Here is a 17,918-nt window from a genome sequence, read left to right on the forward strand (position 1 = left end):
ATAGCTGAACGTGGCCTATCAGTCTTTACAAGACTGTAGGCTCTGTCTACCTCGCAAAGGATATAGACGTGATTATATGTATGTATGTTTGGTTCAAGAGTCCACCATTGTAAATATTCTTCTTAGTTCGATGACTGTTTTGTAAATTGTTTATTTTTGTGCAATAAAGTGTTTACATAGAAACAAACAAACTATAGGTAAGGCACTTCAAAGGTAGCAATATATTGGAATAGAAAAGATTTATTTTCAAAATTGGATGCAAGATATCACTTATTGACGTCACATCACTTAAATCTAATTATAACTACTATTCTATGTTATTATATCACGAATGATATCTCAGTGGTTTCAATAGACATCAAAAGAATATCATAAATCAGCGATCTTGCATTTTGGTTAGAGTGAACAAGATATTTTTATGACTAGCGTTTTAAAATTCATAGTTCACTGAACTTAACTAATGGTTTAGAGGCTCATAACTCTATGAAGAAAATAGCACGATGTGCAGTGAAGTCTATCTGTCCAATTTCTTTATATGAACAGAATACATGAAAGTATGTGTAGTCCACAGATATAAATATAATAAATACTAGAAATAAATTGGTAAAATATCGATAAGATCTCTCATTACGTAAACTACATTTTTAGAATTTCTTTCTGTATGTTTGTACTTGCATCATGCAAAAACTATTTCTCTAACGATTGAGATGCAGTTCCCTCAGATGTCCAACTTACTCTCTCCAACCCCTCTAAGTGTTTAAAACAGGAGGTCAGCTAATATAATAATCATCATTCATATAGATTTCGTTTTACGGCGGACGAAGACGTGAGCAATAGCTAGTTAAAGAGTATATGCAGTATAAGAGAAGCCTAGCATATTGGCCTTAGCTACAATACGCTCAACCAAAGGTAGCAAAAATCAATGAGTTCACACGAAAAAATAAATAAATGAGGCCGAAGCAAATAAGTATACAGAGTTTGTGGCAAGAAAATAAGATGTAGTCTTGCTTAGCACTTTGGAAAAGTTAGGATGTAAGTAACTAAACATATTATTTGCCGATAGCTTAGATAACCATTGAATCTACTTGACAGAGAATTTTTGCTAGAATCATACCACAAATTGTTACAAATTAGATAATTTTTGTATAGTTTTATGCATTTTGTAACAATCAAAACAATCGGTAGCTATATTGAAAATATTTTGGAAAACACATTCGCTATATGCATAAAATCTTAATTACTCGTATACAAGTTTTTATAGCAGTGCAGCCAGAGTTTATAGTTAGAATCTTTTTAGGCCACATGTCAAGGATGTGAGTCGCTGGTTCAGATATGTTTACTGTTAGTTCATAACTGCGACTATTTATTCTATTTAACCTGAATTTGAAAGACAAGGGCGTGGAGTTGTACTTTTAGGCGATGGGCTGTGACTTTCACTGAATCTCGATTCCATCACTAAGTCATCCAGTTAAACATGGCTTTCGAGTCTTGTGAATATGGCTCTGTCTATCCCATAAGACGTGACATATGTGTGTTACACAAATTTTGAAAGTGAAAAAAAACACGATACATGTTATCGGGTAACGAAAACTTAAGTATCGATCAAAGACATAAATTTCCAATTTCAGTGCTGATTTTTCTAATTCATTTCCAAATTATTACGATATCAATTGGTGTCAATAATCTATAAATCAAAACGGAAATTTTCGGAGCCCTTAGGGTCCAGGAACAACTCTTCCAGAAACATAACCTTAATTATGTCCTGGGCCCAGTCGACCTTTAGTAGGACTTCTGCACCTAAAGAATGTTCAAGTTTTCTCACAATATTTCTATTATAACTTTTTATATTCGTGTGCCTTATACCAATAACCGTGCAATATATAGGAATATAATGTTAATTCCAGTTAGCTATATACTAAGCAGTATCATATGAACCTATTCGTGTATTCTAACTGTGACCCTGTCCTAGTTGTATAGTGTGATCAATTTACTCTCATATTAAATTTACATGTTCTTAACTACATTATCTAAATGTTGTAAATAACGGACCAAATCACATACGGGTTTAGAATCAAAATGTCTATCTTCATCATTAAAAAAGAAGATTATATTGTACTTCATATTCAAGTTAAAATAATCATAGAAGTTTAACTGTATATAGGGTACACAAATAGATAAATGATTGTAAAGACAAATCCTCATATTGTTGCTATCCAACCCCAAGTAATCAATGATGTTTTTTCGAGTGGGATGAATAAAATTTACTTACTCTTCAAGTTAATTCGACACGAGATTTACAAACTTTAAAGTTTATATTAGCATCAAAAATAAATACCGCGCCTGATTATTTTCGTTCTGCATCATTAGTCTTAATTCTCGGATTTACAAATGCCGTTTTGGTTAAATTCACTGCACCAATGTTTACAGAATGAACAAAACAAAACAAATGAATTCAAAACAAAAAACGCATTCAGTTATTCGCTTAACCTAAATTTGTAAATGGAATATATTTTGAAATTTAGAATGCATTCTTACCTGTTATTATTTTGACGTGTTCGTGCGCACGCGGTAGGGCGGGCGGCCGGCGACTGGGCGGGCTGCGTCTGCGCAGGTCGAGTCTCAGATGGTAGGCGGTTTACACTCGACGAGACGGATTCGTGATCAATTGTACGGTGATCGGAGGGTGTAAATGAAGTGATGGATATATTGGCAGTTTGGCACGGGGAAGAGGAAGTCGTTACAATTTAGTGGCCTGCATTTTGTAACGTTAGGAAACACATACTAGAAAAACTTTTCATCTCAATGTGTTCCGTTTTCAGGTTTTTTGGTTAAGTAGATTTTGAGTATATTTTTCCTGGTCTTAGCTTTTTTCAGTCCCGATTACATCCTCTTAATAAGTCTAGACAATTCAATGCAACTTGTATCGCACTACATCTTATTTTTCATGATTTTCAGCTTACTTGTGATGAAAAAGCTTTTCTTAAGATTCCAAAATAGAAGACTTTTTATGCATTAATTTAATCTTATACTATTGGATTTATTTTCTGTGAAAGATTCAGGATATCTTGCGTACCAAATTAATTATTTTGTTTTTCAAAATAAAATAATGGGTCTCTTTTAAAAGCGTTAAACATTACTATAACATACATGTATTTAAAATAGCTATCACTTCAAAAGCCCACGTGTACAAGAAACGATGCAACAAACACCTCTCTTACGCGCACCATTTTCAATAGACACTATATTATCAAAAATAAACTTAAGGAAAATCTTCTTCTTCTTCCTGGGTATAATACTCACCACTCTGGAGACAACCCAGGGTAAGCCATTTACCTTGGATCCGGGTAAGAGTGAGTCAGGTTTCTACACGAAGCGACTCCCACTGACTTCAGCAAATTATGCTGGGGAACCTAACCCGTATTGTATCTGGATACACATCCATCGCCTGATTGTGCAGGTTTCCTCACGATGTTTCCCCTCACTAGGTATAGGACAGAATGCGATTCTTCATTTCTTAAGAATCAGTCTAGCGGTTAAGCCGTGCAACTAAAACAGGCAGATAGAATTTTGAATACTATTGTATGGAGGGATATAGAGGTGACTAAAATGGAAATATCCATATTGATTGCTAAAAATACTGTTACATAGTGGGATGTTGCAGTTTGGTCAAAGGTTTGCTTAAAAAAAATATTTTTCTTGAAATGCTGTTTTACCATTTAAGCCGGGTAAGTGATGAAATAAGGTAGGTTATCCATTGCCGGATGTGTTTTGGCACTTACCTACTTCCCGGTCCACTTTCCCAGTTATGGTGGTGACGTTAACGGTGACCCAAAAAAGGCTGATGTACCACTAATTGTTTCAAGTACATCGAATGTGTGTAAAATACGTGGACATCGAATAATTTATTTCGATTTCTTCAGCTGTTTTATAAAGATAAATATGTAAATAAATAAATATACGGGACAAATTATTCAGATGAGTTAGCCCCAAAGTAAGTTCGAGACTCGTGTTGTGGGATACTTACTCAACGATACTATGTTCTTTATTTTTTTTAATTTACACCCAAAACCCAGGCCAGTCAGACTTTTTCCATCATGGCCCGACCGGGAATTGAATCAAGATAAATGGGAAAGTTAATTTGTAGTTCAATCTTTTTGAAATGTTTTTAAAATTTTGCGTATATATAGCTAAGAGACTGGAGAAGGACTGGTTACGGCTATAATTCCCGTGGTATTTGCGAGAACCTATATTCTTTTGTAGATGACGCTATATTCACGCGGGCGAAGCTGGGGGTTAAAATGATATTGAAAAAATGCCAAAATATCTATATTGTTCATGATAAAACTGGTAAGTAAACAGATATCAATTGTAACTTCAGAAGTAAAACATCTACATCAATACATTACACGCCTGTTTCCTGGAAGTAAAATATGCTTCTTTTACTTTTGGGAATTTCCATAGGTACATACATACTGTTTGCGCCAATTAGTTATCTGTGCGCAATTTCCATAGTAAAAATAAAAATGATGAATCTTCCTGCCTTTTTTTTAACATTTACCGAATACACATCTTTTTATCGAGTTCAGATAATTATTTCGTCAAAAATTATAAATCAGGACTAGTTGCCCTCATCACATACCTCACGTCACCTGTCACGTCTATACCACTTGCGTGGTAACAGAGCCAATAGTCTTGAAAAGACTAAAAGGCCACGTTCACCTGTAAAGCTTTGGTAATTCCAATGCGAGTGAAACGGAGTAATCATCTCTAATGAACAATTGTTTTGGAAATGTTTAGAATAACGAAGGTTCCAATGGTTGGTTTTTTATAATACACATAAGTGTTTTTCATAGTCTTACCATAAGACAAATCTATCCTATTGTTATTACCTTGACTATTAACTTGACTTTCCACTCCTTGATCCTGGGGCCTTGGCTTTCCCTTGATGATAATGCAGCCGACTACTAATGAATGTGCAGTTTTACTCAGTTGCCGCACTTTCCAAAGGTCCTTTTTTACGTTTTTGTGCTTTTTCGTACTTTTGCAAATATAAGAAACTAGCTTTTACCATGTGATTTCTGCTACTTACATATAATAATGGGACCACTCCATCTCTTTCCCATGGATGTCGTAAAACGCGACTAAGGGATGGGCTTATTAACTTGGGATTCTTCTTTTAGGCGACGGACTAGCAACCTGTCACTATATATGAATTTCAATTCTATCATAGAGCCAAACAGCCGAACGTTGCCTATTAGTCGTTTCAATACTGTTGGCTCTGTCTACCCTACGAGGGATATAGATGTGATTATAAGTATGTATGTAGCTTTTACCAATTCGCAAAAACGCTTTTTTACTGGTTTATTAGATTTCAATCTATTCCTTTTTTAGAATGATTTTGCTCTGCTCACATCTTCATTTATATAAATTTCATAATAATTATATAATACATACATAGAATCACGTTATTCTATCTAATGGGGCATGTATGGCAGGTCTTGTCGTTATTGGTCACGGCCTTATTAAATCGAAGTTATATTTAATTGGAAGCGATTAATTACAAAAATATAACTTAATTACATACTAAAATAAGTGAACACATTACTTTTGAACTTTTATTGCTTTTTTTGTTTCTTTAACATAAATAGCATTTATATTTAATTATTACAAGTTACAGTTACAAACGTACAATGTGTATTGCACAATTAATAAATAATAATATAAAATAATCTTTTTTTAACTACTGCACCTAAAATGCGGTACATAACGACATTGGTATTCTATAGCGCCGGTGACCTTAATTAGAAAAATATCGAAAAAAAAGCTTAGAGTTTTTGGTTCCTTTATTTGATTGTTTAGCATAACATTAAAAAAATGATGATGGGACGAAAGGTCGGCGCTTGGCCATAGTGTGGAGACACGCATGTAGGGCGAGCCTAACGCCGAGCGCCCGTCCCTGCCTCACAAACTACACAATAGATGGCGATACTGCACACTGTATACACTAGCGCCATCTATTGTATTGATCATACATCACTTAACGAACGACTAGGCTTATACCCGACCGGAATTGCGCCCCGATATTGACTGATAGAGAGAAATGCTGTTGTGGCGGGGCGAGGGTGTGGGGCTCACTCTGTGCTGAGAGCGCGGGACTCCTGCACCAGGTAGACTTGGGAGCCGGGCACCGTGGAGGTGGTGACGAAGGTGCGGTGCTTGGCGCGGATGAGGGACAGATTGCTCTCGGCAACGTCGGCGCGGTCTTCAGCGGCCTCCAGTTCGCGTTGGAATCGTCGTACCCTCGTTACGCTCTGCTGGGATACACCCTCCTGGAATACAAGTTACGGAACATTTTTAAACATATCATTGTAAACTCCTATTTGTGTACAAATCTCAAGTTTCTATCACATTGGCTATATTTATTGTGTTTCAGCATAATAAACAGAAATAAGTTAATCGGAAAAAAATCTGTGATGGAGATCCTATTGAAATGCTTGAAGCAAAAATGTATTGCAATAATACACACCTGTTCCTGCAACTGCCTCTTGTAAATGTTGACCTTTTGGGAAGTCTTCTCCAGAGAGTCTTGCAGGAGGACAATGTTCTTCTGGTCCTCTTCGCATTGGATCATGACCTCCTTAAGTTGACGTTCCTTCTTGCGGAGGATCTTGATAGTTTCAGCGTGTCTCCTCTTCTCCTCATCCATTTCGAGTTCCATGTCCTTGATGCGGGCCTCCAGTTTACTGATGATGCGCTTTCCACCGACGATAGCATTGGCCTCGACTTCTTCCAGGCGGACGGAAATATTCTTCAAAGAAAAGAAGATTTATAAGTAAAACATAATAATTAAAAATAAATATTAAGTAATTCTTACAATTTATATCGAGCTATTCTAGATGTATATATACATAGAAACAATATTTTTTATTGCTGCCACTCTCATGGTTCTAATTTAATAAAGTTCTATGAATAACAAAGTAAATTGTCATATGTGTACTCATGTGTGTGTGAAAAGTTATAAATAGCATTTATATATTTAAAGTACTTCTATGATCTACCACTTATTCGGTTTTACTATATTTAAATTGATAACTCACCTTGACTTCAATCTCAAGAGACTTCTTGACGGCTTCGATCTTGACGATTCTTTCCTGTTCCTCATGCAGATGCTCAACGGTGTGTTTCAGTTCAGTCTGAAAAGATCATTCGAATCAATAATTTTGGTACTGTTTATTTATAGCCCTAGTTGACTTGGCAAAGACATCCTGGTATGACGGTTAATAATACTTTTTCAGAGCCATAATGGTAACGATAGTAAAAATGCTGCCAATTTTTATTTAAATTTGTTTCAGTGTGAAGTAATTCTTCACGTTGAGATTTGAAATTCCCAATCATATGTATCAGCAACATATCGTAATACAATTTATTGTCTCATTTAATTACGAGTACAATCTGATTCTGTGATCCCTTAGAGTGTTTATATTATATGTTGTTTTATAATTTGGTTTATTTGGTACGAGTAATATCGATGACAACGAATTGTACGGTAGTTAAATAATGCACTTCTGCAAGGTTTCCAACCTGGACGCGCTGGTATCTCTCGTCAGCCACACGCAGTTCCTTGGTGATCTCGTCGTAGTCGGCGGCCACTGCTGCCAACTCCTGCTCGATCTTGGCCTTGCTGCTGGAGAGGTTCACGTTGATGACGGTCAACTCGTTGATGCGGGTCTGCGCCTCCTCGTACGATTGTTCGACGACACGCTTAGCGCGAAGGGCCTTGTGATGAAGTGAAAATTTATATGAATTTTAAATTGTTTTAATAATATTGTACCTATGGTGTAAGTCTTTTATGGGTATAGGTAACAATGAAATACTTACTATATTTCAATCTATTTAAGATATAATTGATTTTTTAATTATTAAAAATGATTGATTGATTAATTGAAGATTGATGTTTGTAAAATCTGTGACATTTTTCGCGTGCTCGTACCCTCCGTCACTAAACTTTGTGGCTTAAGCTCCAACGCCAGAAACCTTGCGTTTAATTGCTGGAAAATTTTAATATTTTTTTTATTTTCTGACCTGCTCGTAATTGCCACGGATCTCTTCGACCTCGCCGGTAAGAGACTGTATCCTGCGCTGGGCGACACCATACTGGTCAAGGGTCACCTGGAGCTGGCGTTGAACCTCATCATAGTGGGTCTGGATCTCAGTGAGCTGCAAGACAATTAAAATACATTTTAAACAATCCCTTTTAATCGTTACTTTTGTCATAACAGAAAAAATAGAGCTTAAATCTTGTCCTTTCATCAAAATAGATATTGACAATACCTGCAGAGATTGTTTCTTGATTGTCTTCTGCAGGTCAATGTTGGTCTTGTTAGCGACGTCCAGAGACAGTTCAAGCTCTGTGATCTGAATCTGCAGCTTCTTCTTGATGCGGGTCACTTCGGTCTTCAACTTGGTCTCGGCCTCAACCACGCGAGCGTTGAGCTGCTCGATCTCTATGCTGGTCTGCTTACTGTAGACAAATGACAATTATTTTTAACTACAAGTATTTTTATTTTCAAGTCTATGATGTAGAGATTTAAAAATTTTAACATATGAATCAAACTGTGATGATTTTATGAACGCGTTTTATATGACATGAAAACTAAGTTGCTGCTTATATTGTATACAAGTAGTAACAATAATGAATGCACACTTTAAGGTTACCTTTTGTCAATCATGATGTTGGTACTTATATTTTCAAACTGTCTAATAGTTTCCTTCAATTCCTGCAAAGGCTGCAAGTACGTTTCTTCTACAATAATTGGTGCTTCTGACTTAATTCTTACAATACATGTAGTAGGCGAATGTTCACGAACAGCTCTTATGGTTTCTGATATAGCTTCCGACATTTTGTTTTCACAAGTTGTTGAGAATTTATGTAATGTTTGTGAAGCTATATTTTCAGATAAATATGCATAATTACGGTCTACTGCTCTTTTTCTTGCTTCAAAATCCATTTTTCGTATTTTACCTTGAGCAACATTCTTTCTGCTTTCTTCAAGTAGTGTATGTGCAATAGCCTTTGCAGATTTTCCTCTGTACATAATAGCTTTACTTCTCAATTCGTTTCCAACATTGGCTTCTTTTTCATATAACTCGAGTTCCTTTTCAATTTCGTCCATTCTTTTTTTCCGTCTTTCTGCTTTGATTTTTTCTCTGTTCATATTTTTCTTCGCAGCCTTTGTCGTAATACTTTCTACTCCTACGTGCTTTGTAACATTTGCTGCAGCAGCTGTAGCAATCACGGAAAACGGGGTCCGTTTAGTTACTTCAAAATTATTGAGATCACGTTTAGCTTGTTCTGCTACTTCTCTTGAAAGTTTTGCCACCTCTTGATCGGTATACGTCTGCACCTTATCGTATTTGTATTTATCTAAACCTCTCTCATTGTTCCACGGTAGATGCGGAGGTTTCCCAGCGCGACCCTTCTCTTTGTCCGAGATGTAGTCGATCATTGGCTGATAAAAGTTGATCCCGTAGCCATAATTATCTTCGTAAACTGTGGTGGGAGGCCTGTGCCACTTACTGTAGTTCGGCACGTTAACCGGTGCCATTATAGTCGTAGAAAGATTAACTGTTTGTAATTAATGTCGATCGTTCGATAATATCGGTCACTAACAAGCGTAGCCAGGGACCGAGGTTGCGTAATTGGGCCAGTCGCAATATCATACCCGTCTTTTGTACATTTTCACCAGCACTTAGGTGCCAACGTTTATATGTGATCACTGCTTATGTTCACCAATCAGATGAGAGGTTATATATATAAATGGATACCGTGCCAATAATTTGAAATGGATAAGATTATTTTGCACTATGATTCTATCTTTAAGGAACTTGGTGCAAATACAATAACTCATATCTTCTTATATTTTAGTTATTTTAGGGAATTGGCGTAGTTATTATATGTTGTAAACTGGTTGATAAACTTTGAAATATTTTTGTTATAAGCTATTGATGTCTGATTTGATTTGGCTCTGATCCATTGATGGATGTGTGTCATGGTTGTGATGGGCTGTCAGTGGCGAGTTTTTATGACACTCATCACTCTGCGGGTGTAGGGGAAGGATGGTGGGGCAGTGTTGAAAGATGCACTTAGTTGTAGTTCCGAGTTGAGTATCGGCAGGCGCGGTGCATTTAGTTCAGTGCGATGCATTGTGTTTTACATTTGATATTATATTATTGTTTAGTATAATTGAGGTGAGTTTCGTGGGAGTTGTAAACTGTTCTTCAGATGTGTTGAATGTCTATATTTGTTCAATTCAGGGATCGTAGAAGTTTTTTATTTTGAGTTATATTTTGTTTGTCGTAAACTTACCGGATAGCTTCAATTTCTTCCTCCTTCTCCTGGAGGCGGCGCTCGGCCTCGTGGCGGAACTGGCCCAGCTCGGCCGTCAGCCTCTGCGCTCGCTGTTCCTCAGCTTTGCGGCCCTGGGCAATAAAGAAAAGTATTTTACTGTTTTTCTGGCGGCCTGTTTGGCGCAGGGTTGACTTCTCGTCTCTGGAATATAATCCCCAGATTCGATCTCCGGCAAAATCATTTTAAACTTTATAAACGTAAATATTCAACAGGTTGACCTAATTTCAAGATTTCAATAATTTCATGTAATATTTAAGAGTACCTAACTCAGCAAGTTCTGTGGTAAACCTTTGTAGTTTTTTTTGTATTTCGTTGTAGCACCATCAATTAACATCAATTAGTTAATTGATGTTAATTCTCTATTAGTTTGCACCTTTTAATTTTTCTTATGGCTTAACAATATATAAAAATCTTCAGTTTGTGTCATGTGCATGTGTAGAGTAATGTGTACTTTTCCGGAACAAACTATAGGACAGTTGAATTTGTTGTTCTACTTACCTACCTTTTTGACCCCCACAAATAATGCTAAGCGAATTCTATTTCGTCATGTTACTAATAAACAACCACATAAAAGTTTCCTCTGATTTAAATGCTTCGATTATTTCAATATTTAAGATACCTTGATAAAAATGTAATGTAAATACCTTGATAAAAACTAAATCCAATATAATGGCTGTGTTTAATTAAATTTATCTTCTTCACTCTTGATTGCCAGATCAGACATTTAATTAGGTAATAAATTTTGACCAGCAAAGCGAAATAACTATAATTTATCATAGTATTATTTTTCTTCTGACGTGTTAATATATCTTTCACAAACAAGAATAATAGAAACCATAATATACAAAATATATAATTATAAATGTGAGTCATGCCATATCATGTTTATTTATTTATAATTTATTTTAATTGTCTAAAATTAGTTCACACGTGGGTATTACTGTTATTTATTTCGTGACTAAATGTTTGCCAAAGTCTTTACTCATTACTAATCTTAATAATGTATGTAACGATTTTGACAATTATAGTTGGGTTGGTATTTAGTTTAATTTACCATCTTCACGTGTTACATATACCTACCCTCAGCCATCGCGATTTAGCACGAGGTGTCAGCTTTCTGTCATTTTCTCTTTGTACTTTGACCCGGTTACCCGGAATGACAGGCCCTTGGTCTATTAAAAATAAATTCTTTTAGCCATATTTAGCTTTGGCCCGATCTTTTCAGTCTCTAGCGAGCTTTAAGCGCATTCCTACATATCACTCCTGATGATGTCCAGCCACGAATTTCTTGTTTGGGCTCTTATACTATCTTGGCAGTACCATGACAGGAAAGACCAAAAACAAACTTACAGCCTCGGCTTCCTTGTAGGCGGCGGTGAGTTCCTCTCGCTCGTTCTCAAGACGGCGCAGCTCGATCTCGAGCTCGTGAAGACGGCGGGTCAACTCCGTGAGGTTGGCACGGGCGTCGTGCAATTCATCTAAAAACGACAACTCCATTTATTATATCCAATAAGGGATGTGACATACTGTGCCAACTATTACTATACTGCATGCAGAACGAAAGAGCCGAAAGATTTGCCGGCTGCAAACAAAACTGTAAGACTTAAGTAGAAATCAAATGATATTGTGTGCGTCAAAGGGCGAGGTGAACATTGAGAAAACGCGCATTCGAACAACTGAATGTGTAACCATATTCCAAACTGCTTTAGGTTCTCCTATTTACAGGATCACGGCCAAGGAATAAGAGGTGTCTCACTTTTAGCCACTTTTCTAAACGCTCGGAGCCACTTAAAAGGACCATAATTAAATGTATGTAATGTTTTGGTTGTTTTTAATTTGAAATAGAAAACTCACCACCCAGTTTCTTGTTCTCGCGGCCAAGGGCGTCCTTCTGTTCACGAGTTTTGTCGAGTTCGTGGCTGACGCGTTGCAGTTCAGTCTGTTTGTTGCGGAGGTCCCTCTGGGAAACCTCGTACAGTTGCACCGTCTCTTCCAAGCGGGACTTGATCTCGATGTTCACGCGCTCCAGTTGTTCAGTCCTCTTCTGCAGCTCCCGAGCTGTGCCGTTGGCCTTCTCCAGGTCGATGATTAAGACCTCAACCTAAAATAATGTTTGTTGTATTATAAGTATTGTTGAATCTTATATTTACTTCGTGTGCCACTGTTGCAACAACAACAGTTAATGCTCACAACTGGTAATATCTTTATTTAAAATTTGAAGGTTGACAAAGAAAATCTTTGAGAAAGACAATATCCAGCAGAGAAGAAGATGATCATAATTTGAATTCATTATTAAAAACAAGGCAGAAAAATAAAATTATAATAATTACCTCGCTCTGCAGACGAGACTTCTGCTTCTCAATGTTGCTGATCTTGGCGATAAGAGTCTCGATCTGTTCCTCTTGCTCCTGAATGCGCACGGAGTACTTGCGGCGGATCTCTTCGATCTCCTCGGCCCTGGCGGCAGCTTCGGCCTCGAACTTGGACCGCCAATGTTGCACCTCGCCGTTGGCCTTGACCAATTGACGCTCCAAGTCCAAACGGGCCTCGGACTCCTCCTCCAATTGCACGCGAACGGACTCCAGGTCGATTTCAACCTTTGCAAAGACAAAATTTGTTTTAATTGGCGAATCGAAAGCTCTTTACAAATTATCTCTTAAAAACCCTGAAATTTAATTGCTATTTCTACCTTCGAGTATAAGATCGAGTAATTGCAACCGCATTCATTTTTATTTATTAATGATTCATTTGAAATAACTTTATTTATCCACAGCTACAAAAAATCATGATTCATTTATGTATTTTCACTACCAGATAAAAATAAATGAAATTAAAGTGAGTATTTTGCTCCACTCTATTAAGTTGACAGATGTTCAAAAACTTCTTGACCTTAGTTCCATAAACCATTTTCATTTCATATCAATTAATTATTTAGCATGCTTTAAATACATGGTATAATACAATATCGTATTAACCCTACAATACCATATTTTTAAAATATTCCTCGGATGCTGTAACCACATAGTAACAGTACCTGGTGAAGAGTGGCCTCAAGCAGAGAACGCCTCCTGTCTTCATCCTCCAGCCGGCGGCGGGAGTCTTCCAGTTGGCTGGCCAGCTGGCTCTTGAGGTATACCACATTCTCGATGTTCACCTGTTACAACATTTATTTTGTATTAATTTTACTTGTAAATTTTCTATGTCAGTTTAGTGCATAGCAAATAGTTGATTGTTGGTGGTGGTACTTTTTAGAATTCAGTTCAAATTTGCGCCAAACAATTTTTGTGTTTTCGAAGTACAGATTAAATAAACATACATACATACATATGGTCACGTCTATATCCCTTGTGGGGTAGACAGAGCCAACAGTCTTGAAAAGACTGAATGGCCACGTTCAGCTATTTGGCTTTATGATAGAATTAAGATTCAAATAGTGACAGGTTGCTTGCCCATCGCCTAAAAAAGAATCCCAAGTTTGTAAGCCTATCCCTTAGTCGCCTTTTACGACATCCATGGGAAAGAGATGGATTGGTCCTATTCTTTTTTGTATTGGCACCAACACAAAAAATAAATATTATCAAACTTTTCATTATCATCATTAAGCAAGTGTTACTTTCAATAAGGTTTTAGAAATAGTACATAATAAATTTCATTTACTCATAATTTCCCTTTATTTTTCTACATCAGTTTTTTTATGTAGATATTATTCGACTAGAACTTTGTTGTTGAATCTTCAAATTTGAGCATTTGTGCTCTAACATCCTCACATCCTGAGCATTTTGCTTAGGTTCTACATACTATATCATATTTACCTTCAGGTCCTGAACTTCCTTGATGAGCTCAACATTTTCCTGAGACAGGCGCTGCTTATGGGAGGTGATGTCCACAATAGTGCGGTTCAACTCCTCGATCTTGATGTGCAGTTCGCTGATGGTGATTTCGAGCTTCTCCACAGTCTTGCTGATGGTGATCTTCTCCTTCGTCACATTCTCCACTTGGGCCAACAGCTCGTAAACCTCAGCCTGGAACTTGGACTTTTCCTTCTCACTCCTGCAGACAAAGAAACGGCTTGTGCAATCACAGGGCAACACGAACACAATGATGAAACCAATGATAAAGAACTGATTGCATTGGTGATTAAAAACGCACAGCACAATAACAAAATTTCGCTCAGCTTGCACTTAAAATTAACGGTATCAAAACTTTGTTAGTAGAATTTGGTGAATGTGAGATATTGTTGGAGATATAATGTCCTTACCTGGCTTTGCTCTTGGAAAGCTGGTCGATTTGTTCCTGGAAGTCATTGACGATCTCCTGGTGCTTCTTCTTAAGCAGGTGGGTGGTTTCCTCGGACTCCAAGTGGACATCTTCCAGTAATTTGCGGAGCTTGGTGAGTTCGGTGTCGCGTTTCCTGTTGATCTCGAACTGTAAAATTATAACAACATTTGAAAAAAAAACGCCCCAAAGTGTACTTCAGGTACACTTTTGGCCTATTATTACTAGTAATAATTAATTTCTAACAATTAATAATTAGGGTTTTTATGTTTGGTTTATTTATTTATTTTAACACAACTTCTTCAGTATATGAACTGTGACGAAATAGTTTCTTTCTGAAAATAATACAAGTTTATAACTACAAAACATCGCATAGCAGTTCGCATGGCATTATATCAACAATTTCGCATAGCAATATGAAACAAGATGACTTTCAAATGTATTAAGGATTATTATTATTTTTTCGACGTTCTCGATCTTTTCATATTTTCTTTTTTTGTAATTTCTTTCGTTGTTTTCATTTTTATGTCTGTTATCGAATTATACGATCTCCTTTTCACATCATCATATCTTGAATGAATTTTATTTATATTATTCCTGTGTTTTACTTTTTAAGTAACAAATCATCTGTTAACAAAACTTCTGATTTAATTGGTGGATGAACAACCAAGTTTCGTTTTTCTTTAAACAAATCCATTTATAATTTTTGCATCAAAACTACATACAGGTCTTCATTAATTGGATGAGTTCAAAAAGTCTTGCATTCATCGTGATTTGCTGACGATACTTCATTGTTTATTTACACTTCCCGCCATCATCTTCATTAACTAGTTCAAGCCGTTTGCCTTCACCTAGATTAAGTTTAAGAAGAAGTATTACAAGTATAGTTACCTGACTTTCGGCTCCGCCTTCAGCTTCCTCGAGCCTCTCAGAGAGCTGGATGACTTGCACGCTCAAATCTGCCTTCTCCCTCTCGATCTGAAATATTTGTGAAATTAGTTCTTCCTCAACTACTATTAACTAATTTATATCAGTCACATGCATGGCTTCGGAGTCAGCTAATTTGTTAGTTAGGAAAGTAATATATAGTATTTAAGTAATATAAATTGTTTAAGTAATCAATACAGGTTAATATTTTTGTCTAAACTATTTATTAAAAATATATATAATCGATTTTAATTTTTGAAACGTGCCAGATACTTAGTCGTTATATTTACAAAGAACCAGTCTTAATAAGTAATATCTTTCAGTACCCTTCATAATTCTCATTATGCAATGACGTGTACGGTAACAACGTCCTTCACATATTTCCACATTGTGCCTGTCTAAAATAAGAATCGTTTCACATCTCACGGCGGCTGTGACTAACACGGATATTTTCGCCACTCATACCGCAGGCTATTATTATATTTCAATATTGTGGCATTCTCAACGGGAACGAGCATCATTTGGCCCAGTTTCAAAAGTGAGACCGGAGAGCGAGAAGTTGAGATTTCAGAGAATGCTTTCGCTTCTCGGCTAAATATATCGGGTGTTCGGCGCGCGCGCACTCGCCGCTAGTGTGCGTGCGCGGGCGCTACGAGCGGCTGCTACGACGTGCTACGATGATATGCACCGAACTAAAATAGACCCGATAAATTATTATGACGTTAAAATCAATACGTACTGTTTTTCAGTATGCAACATCAATTGACGATATTGAACTTCAGGGTCTGATGCGATTATTAAATCTTATGACTGAAATTATTAAAACACTATTTCTTAAAAAAATTGAGTTGTTAACACATTTTTCAGATATTACGTTTCGAATATTAATAGCCGCTTAAGTATTAATCACTGAACACAATCTATCATGTTAATAAGCTGAACACTGAAATATCCTGAAAATGTTAGGCACGTTAATTCACACACTTGCACTGGAGGCAGCTCAGGGAGGCCCCGGTCACTTCACTCTTAGGGTGCAAGGGAAGCGGTAATCGAGCGGCGATATTAATAGAGGTGTAGAGATGCGCGCCCCGCCTACACCTGGCGCGCGCCCGCTATGGCCGCCCGCCCAAGGCATATCACATTTCGCAAGGAGCTTACCCTCTGACGCAGCTCCCTTTCGGATTCCAGATCATCATGGAGGAGACGGATCTTGTCCTGAAAAATACAACATAATCTATCATGTGTCCGTAAGCACTTCACAAACACTGCACTGGTTTCTAGCGGCCGGTACCTCCAGTCTGGAGAGAGCACTCAGGTCGGCACTGTACTCGATGTTGACGTCGGTGGTGCCTCCGCCGCTGCTGCGGTAGGTGTACTTGGAAGTCTTCGCCACGGCGGACATTGTCGCTGTTCGTCTCTCGATCGGCAGTCGGCGCTACGTTACCGGTCGGGCACCGTTCGACTAGTGAGAGCGGGAGCGGGCAGCGCGCGCGCACCAGCTGCGAACCTGTCTCCCCGCACCTCCCCCCGCGCCCCGTGCACCCGCCGCGGCTCCAGGGCGGCCGGCCGGCTGGAGCTCGCGGATCGTGTTACCACCCCCGCGCACCCCCCTCTCAGCCTTTTATAGACACGCCCGCCTTGACGCCGTCGCGGTAGTCTTTTATTTGTTTTGCCCAAAATTTTGGCGAATCCCTTTACGTCCTAAAAGCCGGCTGTGATAGCGGCGCGCGAGCGAGCGTTGGCGCTGGGGCCAGGTCCAGCTGTTTCCTGGCGGATTCCTGTCGCTCCCTGGCAAACGCTAAATGCCACTACCAGCTGAACTTCACAATGAACTTCTTTCTTCTTTAAATTAACCCTACCAGTCCGCGGAACCGGCCTGTTTACAAACATTAATTAAATCTAATTTCGCTGAGACGTTTATTCCGAAAGTAAACCGTTTCGGAATGATCCGGCTGTTTCGCAGTTGTTGGATCATAAAAGCTATTTAGTTGACATTGTACACTATCGTGTGAATGAAAACTATTTATCAATTTGTGATTCTAATAAATAATTGAAGAAGTAACATTTCCGCAACAAAAATGCAAACTTCGTGATGGCGATTCCGCGCGTCGTAGCACTTCGTAGACCCCTTGTAGACTTTGTTCTTTTTTCAGTGGAGTTAAGTGAAGCGTCCTCCGTCCATCTCTTTTCTCTGCATTTTTTTTTTATTTGTTGGTGTAATACTTTATTAATTTGATCTAAATATTTTATTCTTAATCATGCTTTCCTCAATTTCCTACTACATCGTTTCCCTTCACAATTAAAATTA

General features: G+C 37.7%; 3 protein-coding genes across 3 annotated transcripts in view; all 3 read right to left on the reverse strand.

The window, feature by feature from the left end:
• Positions 1-2,587, reverse strand: part of LOC106133799 (uncharacterized) — a 52,992-nt gene extending 50,405 nt beyond the window's left edge. Inside the window, exon 1 of the mRNA XM_060953518.1 lies at positions 2,536-2,587. The gene's annotated coding sequence lies outside the window, so the exon portion shown is untranslated. The remainder of the gene's footprint in view (positions 1-2,535) is intronic.
• A 3,014-nt stretch (positions 2,588-5,601) lies between these two features.
• Positions 5,602-17,092, reverse strand: LOC106134026 (paramyosin, long form). Its single transcript, XM_013333974.2, has 16 exons — positions 16,902-17,092; positions 16,769-16,825; positions 15,575-15,661; positions 14,667-14,833; positions 14,221-14,458; positions 13,443-13,562; positions 12,739-13,005; positions 12,263-12,509; positions 11,759-11,886; positions 10,367-10,479; positions 8,332-8,521; positions 8,083-8,217; positions 7,582-7,776; positions 7,098-7,193; positions 6,527-6,808; positions 5,602-6,329 (listed from the first exon to the last, which is right to left on the reverse strand). The coding sequence occupies exons 1-16, from the start codon at positions 17,010-17,012 to the stop codon at positions 6,132-6,134; spliced, it is 2,631 nt and encodes an 876-aa protein (XP_013189428.1). The 5' UTR covers positions 17,013-17,092; the 3' UTR covers positions 5,602-6,131.
• Positions 8,712-9,641, reverse strand: LOC132903939 (paramyosin, short form-like). The gene has a single exon (XM_060953535.1). It carries the CDS (start codon positions 9,603-9,605, stop codon positions 8,712-8,714), a length of 894 nt encoding a protein of 297 aa, XP_060809518.1. The 5' UTR covers positions 9,606-9,641.
• Positions 17,093-17,918: the final 826 nt, after the last annotated feature.

The sequence above is a fragment of the Amyelois transitella genome, chromosome Z (genome assembly GCF_032362555.1).
Source record: "Amyelois transitella isolate CPQ chromosome Z, ilAmyTran1.1, whole genome shotgun sequence".
Taxonomy (NCBI): Eukaryota; Metazoa; Arthropoda; class Insecta; order Lepidoptera; family Pyralidae; genus Amyelois; species Amyelois transitella.